This window comes from Penaeus japonicus, unplaced genomic scaffold, assembly GCF_977035675.1.
Source record: "Penaeus japonicus unplaced genomic scaffold, GWHDUDI00000001_assembly GWHDUDI00000007, whole genome shotgun sequence".
NCBI classification, from domain to species: Eukaryota; Metazoa; Arthropoda; class Malacostraca; order Decapoda; family Penaeidae; genus Penaeus; species Penaeus japonicus.
Genome location: NW_028234409.1, coordinates 9,588,348 through 9,598,347, shown reverse-complemented (window position 1 = coordinate 9,598,347; position 10,000 = coordinate 9,588,348). Strand labels below are relative to the sequence as shown.

Below are 10,000 nucleotides of genomic sequence, written 5' to 3'. Positions count from 1 at the left end.
GATGATAATGATATATCATGATAACGATTAGAATTACTATTATCATCATTATTATCATTATCATCACCATTATCATAACCATCATTATTATCCTCATTCTCATTCTCATTATCATTATTATCATTACCGTTATCATAAAACCCAGACAAGAGCAAAACAACGAAACAACAACAGAACAATAACAATAAAACACAGTCATAAGAAGAACAACACGGACCAGCCACAGCAATAACCAAAAATATAATAAAAAAAATAATAAAAGTAAAAAATAAATAAGCTCGTATTTTCTGCAATCTAAAAATCTTAAATTTGATCACTAAAAAATCCTTTAAAATCCCACTCACCCTGCCGTCTCCTGCATGATGGAATTTGGCGTCGGTTGAAAAGACAATGATCTTGCGAACCTTATCCCGCCAGCCGATCTGTTGCTTGCATACCATTGCTTGCATGAGAGCGTCAAAACCACCCTCGGGGGCGTCCATGTTGCCGGAAATGGGCGCGTCATCCACTTTCGCCTGGAAAGAAATGCTGAGATATGATGTTGCTCTTTTTTTTTTTTATTCTTTTGTTTTTACCTCGCCTTTCTCTTTCTTATTCTTATTCTCTCTTTCTCTTATTCTTATTCTCTCTCTCTCTTATTCTTAATCTCTCTGTCTCTCTCTCCATGTTTCTCTCCCTCTCCCTCTCCCATCCCATCCCCCCTCTCACTCTAATTCCCTCTCTCTCCTCTTCCTCCTCTCTCTTCCCCTCACCTTCAACCTACCCCCTCTCCCTCCTCTTCACCCTTCCCCTCCTCCTCTCACTCCTCTTCACCCTTCCCCTCCTCCTCTCACTCCTCTTCACCCTTCCCCTCCTCCTCTCACTCCTCTTCACCCTTCCCCTCCTCCTCTCACTCCTCTTCACCCTTCCCCTCCTCCTCTCACTCCTCTTCACCCTTCCCCTCCTCCTCTCACTCCTCTTCACCCTTCCCCTCCTCCTCTCACTCCTCTTCACCCTACCCCATCCCCCTCTCCCTCCTCTTCACCCTACCCCCAATCCCCCCTCCCCTACCCCCTCTCCCTCCTCCCCTACCCCTTTCCCTCCTCCTCACCCAACTCCATTCCCCCCTCCCCTTTCCCACTCCCCAACCCCCTCTCCCGACCTGCCAAACTCACCGTGAACTTTGACGAGTCGCTGTCCAACGGAAGGTCGTTCTTGAAGGAGTAAGGAGGAGCGCAGTCCTTACAAGGACGCTCAAGCCTGTCGATGGAAGGAAATAGGATGTCAGCGGGGTATGAAGGAGTAAGGGAACTTGTACATTGGGGAACGGGGGAATGAGCCGTTGTAAATGAGGGGGAGAATGAGGCGCTGTAAATGGGGAATGGGAGAATTTGGCGTTGTAAATTGGGGAACGGGGGAACGAAACGTTGTAAACAGAGATCGAGGAAGGAGGAATTGTTAATTGTGAATTATGCGAGGAAATAGTAATTGTAAATGGGGGAATATGAATGGTAAAGAGAGATCGTTCAACATTAATTATTCAACCGAAATATTAATTTGAAACTCTGTTAGATTGTATACATTAAAACCAAACATTACTCAGCAATTCCATGTTACATGTTAAAATTTTGATCTGAATATCAATCTAAAATGTTATGCTAAATGTAATACATTAATCTGAAATCCTCTGTTTGAATATCAATCCTAAAATATTATCTTTAAACGGAAAGTTAAGCTAAATGTTAAAAAGGCGAACTTCCCCCAACTCTCTGAGAAATTGAAAAGGTTACCCCTAGATGTAAAATTTAAAACATTAAATTAAACTAGATTTGAACAGGGACTCCCCCCCCCCCACCCCCAAGTCACTGAAGCACTGTAAAAGTTATCCCAAGTTATCAATCTTAAAAAAAACATTAAGTTAAACTAGATTTGAACAGGGACCCCCCCCCCCAACTCACTAAGGCACTGTAAAGGTTATCCCAAGTTATCAATCTTAAAAAAAACATTAAGTTAAACTAGATTTTAACTAGGACTCCCCCCCCCAACTCACTGAGGCACTGTAAAGGTTATCCCAAGTTATCAATCATAAAAACATTAAGTTAAACTAGATTTGAACAGGGACTTTCCCCAACTCACTGAGGCACTCCAAACGTTATCCCAAGTTATCAATCTTAAAAAAAAACATTAAGTTAAACTAGATTTGAACAGGGACCCCCCCCCCCCCAACTCACTGAGGCACTCCAAACGTTATCCCAAGTTATCAATCTTAAAAAAAAACATTAAGTTAAACTAAACTTGAACAGGGACTTTCCCCAACTCACTGAGGCACTCCAAACGTTATCCCAAGTTATTAATCTTAAAAAAAAAACATTAAGTTAAACTAAACTTGAACAGGGACTTTCCCCAACTCACTTCTCAGCGGCCGTGTCTGCAAAGGGCATGAGGACCTTGTCGACGAAAGAACCGAAACCGAGCTTGAACTGCGTCGTAAGGTTCCTCATGGTATCGGCCAGCTTGGCACCCAGCTTGGCGAGGTTCTGCTTGTCGTCCAACATGGAATTCGAGAGATCCATGAGGTAGTACAGGTCGACGGGGTAGTCTGTGGCCTGCCTGTAGGTCACGCTGATGTGTTGCGTCACTCCTGTGGCGAAGGGATGGGGAGGGGGAGGGGGAGGTGTTAAAAGGGATAAGTTCCGTGATGGTGACGGGCTTATTATTTTATCTCTTTGACTCTCTTTCGTTCTCGCTGTCTATCTGCCTGCCTGCTTCTCTTTCTCTCTCTGCCTCTGCCTCTCTTTCGCTTTCTCTTTCTCTCTCTCTCTCTCTCTCTCTCTCTCTCTCTCTCTCTCTCTCTCTCTCTCTCTCTCTCTCTCTCTCTCTCTCTCTCTCTCTCTCTCTCTCGCTCTCTCTCTCTCTCGCTTGCTTGATCATTCGCTCGCTCATTTCCTTTCCTCTCCTCTATATGTATCCCATCTGCCTCTCTATATGTAATTAGATATATAAGAGCATGAATTTACGTACGTATGTGTGTATATATGTATGTTCTGGTTACGTGCACAAGTTAGCTTTCACAACATATAAAACTAAGATCCGTTTAATTTTTTTGTCGTCATTATCAGTTATCGTTGTTGTTGTTGTTTTAGATTGAGATCCAGGACAATTTCGTGATATAAAAATGAGAGAAGGGATATTGAAACTCCGGACGTCCTTAATGATGCCACTGGTGTTTGTGTTTGTGTGAATGTGGTAATGGGTGTGTGTGCTCTTCTAAGAACACATGCAACATGGAGGGATTAGTGTGGGATTTGTGAGTGTGTGCGTTCTTCCATGCTTGTATACGATATGAACAAGTGTGGTTACGAGTGTGTGTTCTTTCATGCCTGTATACGATATGAAAAAGTGTGGTTGTAAGTGTTTAGTCTTCTAAGTCTACATACAATATGAAAAAGTGTGGTTATAAGCGTGTGTGTTCTTCCAAGCCTTAATACACTATGAATAAAACATTGTGATTATGAATGTGTACTTTCTTCCAAACCTTCAAGCGATATGAATAAAGAATGCGATTAATAGTGTGTGCGACCTCCCAAACCTGCAAACGATATGAAAAAAAGTGTGGTCACGAGTGTGTGTGTGTGTTCTCCCTGTCCTAATTACGATTTGAAAAAAGGGTGATTGTGAGTGCGTGCGACATGGCATGAAAAAAAGAGAAAATGGCGTGAGCAGCGACAGGAAGGGGCACTCCCAATCTCACCTTTACGTAATTTTAGTCGAAGTCTCTGTGGTGCCAGCTGTATGATTCTCCCTCTGTCCGTCACTTTAAGGTCTTTTGAGACATCTGGGAATAAAGATGAAAGTGACGACAGCGATCCTTTTATAAAAAAAAAATAAAAAAATAAAAGAAGGAAAAAAAGATATCCTGACGCCCAACCAACAAGTCTATTTGGTTATACATATTTTTTTTCCTTTTTTCTTTCTTTTGAACTGATGGAGTAAATGATAATAAACATGATAATCCCAGATTAGGAATAGAATGGATGAAGAAATAGAAAAAAGGTCGAACAGACAAAAAAATAGGGGCTACTTCTTCATACGAAATATGAAGATGATAACTTGACATCCAAATCCATCTAACTTCACTTAATTTCACCTGACTCCGAGTAACTCTACCTAACACAATAAAACTTCATCTAACATCATTTAACTTCATCTCTATCTATCTAACTCTGCCAAACTCGACCTGTGTTCATCAGATTCTGTCTAATCCATTCCAACGAATTCCACCTAACTCCATAAAGCTCTATCTAATGCCATATAGCTCATTCTAACTCCACCTAACTTGATCTCATTCCATCCCACTCCATCTAATCCACATGCAACATCGTCCACCAAACTCCACTTAACACCATATAGTATCACCTAACTACACCTAACACCTACCCAACATCTCTCTAACTCCATCTGACTGAATTTGCCCCCATTCAAACCAACCTAAACTCGACCTAACTCCACCTAACTTTATCTAACTTCATCTAATTTGACCCAATTTCACCTAACTTCATCTAACTTGACCTAACTTAACCCAACTACACCTAACTTCATCCAAATTCGCCCAACTCCACCTAACTTCATCTAACTCAACCCAACTTCACCTAACTTCATCTAATTCCACCCGTCAACTTAACTTCATCTAACTCGACTCAACTCCACCTAACTTCTTCAAACTCCTAATAACTTCATTTAACTCCACCCAACTTCACCTAACTTCACCTAACTCCACCCAACTCTATACCGAATCCCTTTTCTCCACTTCTCTATGTCTGTCTGTCTCTCTCTCTCCCTCTCCCTCTCCCTCTCCCTCTCCCATTCCCACTCCCCCTCCCTCTCTCTATCTCTCTCTCCCTCTCTCTATCTCTCTCTCCCTCTCTCTCCCCCTCTTTCTATCTCCCTCTCTCTCTTCCTCTCTCCCTGTCTCTATCTCTATCTCCCTCTCCCTCTCCCTCTCCCTCTCCCTCTCCCTCTCCCTCTCCCTCTCCCTCTTCCTCTTCCTCTCCCACTCCCACTCCCTCTCCCTCTCCCTCTCCCTCTCCCTCTCCCTCTCCCTCTCCCTCTCCCTCTCCCTCTCTCCCTCTCCCTCTCCCTCTCCCTCTCTCCCTCTCCCTCTCCCTCTCCCTCTCTCCCTCTCCCCCTCCCTCTCCCTCTTCCTCTCCCTCTCCCTCTCTCCCTCTCTCTATCTCCCTCTCCATCTCCCTCTCCCTCTTCCTCTCCCTCTACCCTCTCCCTCTCTCCCTCTCTCCCTCTCTCCCTCTACCCTCTACCCTCTACCCTCTCCCTCTCCCTCTCTCCCTCTCCCTCTACCCTCTACCCTCTCCCTTTCCCTCTCCCTCTCCCTCTACCCTCTCTCCCTCTCCATCTCCTTCTACCCTCTCCCTCTCTCCCTATCTATCTCTTCTTCTCCATCTATCTCCCTCTCCCTCTCCCTCTCTCCCTCTACTCTCTCCCTCTCCCTCACCCTCTCCCTCTCTCTGTCTCCCTCTCCATCTCCATCTCCATCTCCATCTCCATCTCCATCTCCATCTCCATCTCCATCTCCATCTCCATCTCCATCTCCATCTCCATCTCCATCTCCATCTCCATCTCCATCTCCATCTCCATCTCCATCTCCATCTCCATCTCCCTCTACCCTCTCTCCCTCAGCCGTCTGGTAGCTCAGTGGACAGCGTGTCGAATTCACATCCCCGTGGTCGGCAGATCGAGCCTCGTCCAAGCTCGTGAGTTTTCACAGTCACCTGTCGGTTACTGACGTAGCTGGGCACTGCGTTGGGTAAGGACCAAGCTCAGATCGAGTCAACACTCGTTGGCACATTCTCTCACGAGTCAGCATACGCTGACACAGGCGGGCTCGCCACTGTGCATACAAGCCCGGCGTAGCATCTGCTCTGCAAATCTGGCTTATCCTTATCCTCTCTCCCTCTACCCTCTTCCTCTCCCACTCCATCTCCCTCTACCCTCTCCCTCTCCCTCTCCCTCTCCCTCTCCCTCTCCCTCTCCCTCTCCCTCTCCCTCTCCCTCTCCCTCTCCCTCTCCCTCTCCCTCTCCCTCTCCCTCTCCCACTCACCACTCAAAGGCTCGTCCTCCAGAATGTCAACGGTGTTCCTCGGGTTCTCGATGTGTTGGGCGTCGCAAAAGTCCTCGAATTGGGACGTTTCGGGAATGCAGTGGTGTTGAACGGCGCCGCTCACTCTGGTCTGTGGAATTGGGAAGAAGGGAGTGTAGTTTTTTTGGGGGATTCTTTTTTTTTTGGGGGGGGGCTGGTTTTTTGGGGGGTTTCTTTTGGGTGTGTGGGGGATTTGGGTTTCTTTTGGGGAGTGGGGGATTTGGGATTTGGGATTCTATTGGGATGGGGATTTGGGATTTGGGCTTCTATAGGGATGGGGATTTGGGATTTGGGATTCTTTTAAAATTGAGGGATTTGGGAGTGGGGGATTTGGGTTTCTTTTGGGAGCGGAGGATTTGGGTTTCTTTTGGGTGTGTGGGATTTGGGATTTAGGTTTCTTTTGGGAGTGGGGGATTTGGGATTCCTATAAGAGTAAGGGATTTGGGATTATTTTGGGAGTGGGGGATTTGGGTTTCTTTTGGGTGTGTGGGATTTGTTTTTTTTTGGGGGGGAGTGTGGGATATGGGTTTCTTTTGGGAGTGAGGGATTTGGGATTTGGGCTTCTTTTAAGAGTGAGGGATTTGGGATTTGGGAAACTTTTGGGAGTGGGGACTTTGGAACTGGGAACTGGGAGGGGGAGAGAAGGGTTGGGAATCTTGGAAGGGTTATTGGGAATTTTGTGATTTTTGGGATAAGGGATTTGGGAATTAGGATGAAGATATTGGCATGGTAATTAGAAGAATATATTGGGATCGTGATTTAGACGTTGGGATCGGAATAGGGAATCCGGAATTAGCAGCAGGAGAGATTTTTTAATGAGTGGGATGGTGGGATTAGTGTTGTGGAATAATAACGGTGATTTTATATTCCTTATTATATATCAATATCCTTATTATATTGCTGTTATATTAACCTAGAGACATATCAGATATATATTATTAATATATCAACATTGGGAAATATGAAAAAGGAAACTAGAGCGCCGTAACTAAACACATTAAATAAATAGATAAACAACTTGTCCAAAATAGAAAAAAATATATGTATATAAATAATACATACAAATCAATACATGTAATCAAAGGGATTAGTCGATAGCTCAGCAATATAACTAGCTATAATAACTGATCAAATGACTGAAATATCTACTTTAAATACCTATAATAACAGTTAAAAAATAACTAACTGTAACATCCACCGTATTCTGCAGCATATTCACCAATCCTTAATTTTACATGAAATATTTTGGAAAAAATAGAACTAACAAAAAAATCTCGGATCCCATTGGATAATCTGTCTCTCATTCTAAAATCTCTAAAAGAATATAATTTAGGTTATTTTTGCACTTTAAGTTCCTTGATTTTTGTTTAAAAAATGACAATAGCCTAATGTGTTTATATGTATATAAGCCTATTATCATTAACCCAAGGCTAGACTGACACTGTATTTTGCTGAATATCATTAGATGATTTATTATTTCGAAAATTGTCCCCTTCGTTAGAGAGATTTATTCAAGTGACAGTCCTGCCATACATCCATTTCAAAACCATCAGGGCCGAGTGAGCTAGGATAATCTCTAGATCTATAGCTTGACCCCTACCCCGACCTTCACCATGCAGGACGCAGATTAATTGCAAGAGTCAGACCTTGACACGAGTGCGTCTTATACGACATGACGTACGATCACAATAAATAACAAGCAAAGTGAAAATTCCTTGAAAGTCGAGTTCTTTCTTTACCTTGGGTCTCGAGCACCACATGCAACCTTGTGTCTGGATGCAATCACTGCACTGTTCTTTAACGTTGCAGCTCTCCTGGGCATACGCGAGACCCGCCAGTGCCCATAATGCACACAACGCTATGCCCAAGTGGATGCCCGCCTTCATCCTGACGTCACGTGTTTGCGTGTCTGTCTGGTACGAGAAAAATAGAATAGTGAGATCAAGTGAAAAAAAAAAAAAAAAAAAAAAAAAAAAAAAAAAAAAAAAAAAAAAAAAAAAATATATATATATATATATATATATATATAAAAAATATATATATATATAAAATTATTCATACACTGTGATATAATAAGTTTATGGAAATATGATATTCGATATGACTCTGAAAATTGAAATATGGAAATATGATATAAAATGAGAAAGTCAAAATATATTGATGAAATGTGAAAATGACATGAATAGAAGGTATAAACACGCCAAAATTTCGAAATGGAAATGAGTCATGCGGAACTGTGGTAAAGCATGGCTGGGGGGGGGGGGGTTAACGGAAGAGACATTAACGAACATATAAAACAAACAGGAGGAAAAGGAAAGCGCTTGGTAATACACTAATAAACTTATAAACACAATGCCGGTGGAATATTATGCGGTGGCTAGTGCTCTTGCAAGTCAATTTGGAAGAAGGAGGGAGGGAGAGGGAAGGAGAGAGAGAGAGGGAGAGAGAGAAGAGGAGGAGGAGGAATGGAGAGGGAGGGGAGAGAAAGAGAGAGATAGGGAAAGAGAGAAAAGAGAGAGAGAGAGGGAGAGTTTATGAAAGAGATAGAGAGGAGGAATGGATAGGGAGGGAAAAGAGAGAGGAGGGGAGAGAAAGAGGGAAATAGGGAGAGAGAGAGAGAGTATATGAAAAAGAGAGAGACAGTATGGTAGAACAAATATATAAAGGACAAGGAGGGATGAGGACAGCACGAGTGAAATAGAGAGAGAGTATGATAATTAGAGAGAGATTGAGAGAGGCAGACAGTATGAATGAGAGAGAAAGAGAAAAAAACAGAACAAGAAGAGGGAACAAGAGAAAGAAAAGGAAACGAGAGAACGAGACACCACAGACACAAATACAAACAGAGAGAAACAACACAACAGACACAAACCAAACGAAAAAAAGGGAGAAAAAGAAAAAAAAAAAACAGATAAAAAAATCAAATACGAGACAAAGGAGAGAGAGCAGAGAGAAAGAGAAGGAGCGACAGAGTGACAGACGGGAAATCCAACTATTGTAAGTCTCCGTATCTTATCAACATCCTCTCTTCTTACTTTGCCTTTTGATAAAAAGAAAAATAACGAAGAAACCACAATAGAAAAGTCACACTGGGAGGAGATGAGGGTTTTTTTCCATAATGATGATGATGATGATGATGTGTGGTGGTTGATGATAATGAGGAGGAGGAGGAGGATGGTGATGATGATGATGATGATGTGTGGTGGTTGATGATGATGATGATGAGGAGGAGGAGGATGGTGATGATGATGATGATGATATGTGGTGGTTGATGATGATGATGATGGGGATGATGATGATGATGATGATATGTGGTGGTTGATGATGATGATGAGGAGGAGGAGGAGGAGGAGGATGGTGATGATGATGATATGATGATGGTGGTGATGATGATGGTAATGATAATGATGATGGTGGTGGTGATGATGCTAATGATGGTAATGATAATGATGATTATGATGATGGTGGTGGTGATGATGGTAATATTAGATAATGATGATGATGATGGTGGTGGTGATGATGATGACGATGATGATGGTAATGAAAATTACAGTATTACTGATAGTAATAATGGAAGTGATGACAATAATAAGTATAATGATGGTGATGATAACAGTAACAATGAGAATGATAATTGTTATGATAATAGTGATTTTAATAATATTAATGATAACAGTAATAACAATAGATAATATGATAATGACAGTGATGTTAACAATAATGAAAATAATAATGATAGTAATGATTACAATAATGATAACAAAAACGATAAAGATAAAGACAGAATAATAATGACAACAATACCACCAACAGCAAAAATAAAGAAAAAAAAATCAGTTATGAAAATAAACGAATAACCCAGCGGAG

At 42.2% G+C, this 10,000-nt stretch overlaps 1 protein-coding gene across 1 annotated transcript in view; it reads right to left on the bottom strand.

The window, feature by feature from the left end:
- The window catches only part of LOC122256635 (integrin beta pat-3), a 29,953-nt gene that overhangs the window by 12,224 nt on the left and 7,729 nt on the right, over positions 1-10,000 (bottom strand). The window contains exons 2-7 of the mRNA XM_086538394.1: positions 7,873-8,046; positions 6,095-6,224; positions 3,731-3,814; positions 2,392-2,620; positions 1,155-1,239; positions 345-515 (exon numbers count right to left, since the gene is read on the bottom strand). Coding sequence (XP_086394520.1) covers positions 345-515; positions 1,155-1,239; positions 2,392-2,620; positions 3,731-3,814; positions 6,095-6,224; positions 7,873-8,019 — 846 coding nt within the window. The 5' untranslated portion in view covers positions 8,020-8,046. The remainder of the gene's footprint in view (positions 1-344; positions 516-1,154; positions 1,240-2,391; positions 2,621-3,730; positions 3,815-6,094; positions 6,225-7,872; positions 8,047-10,000) is intronic.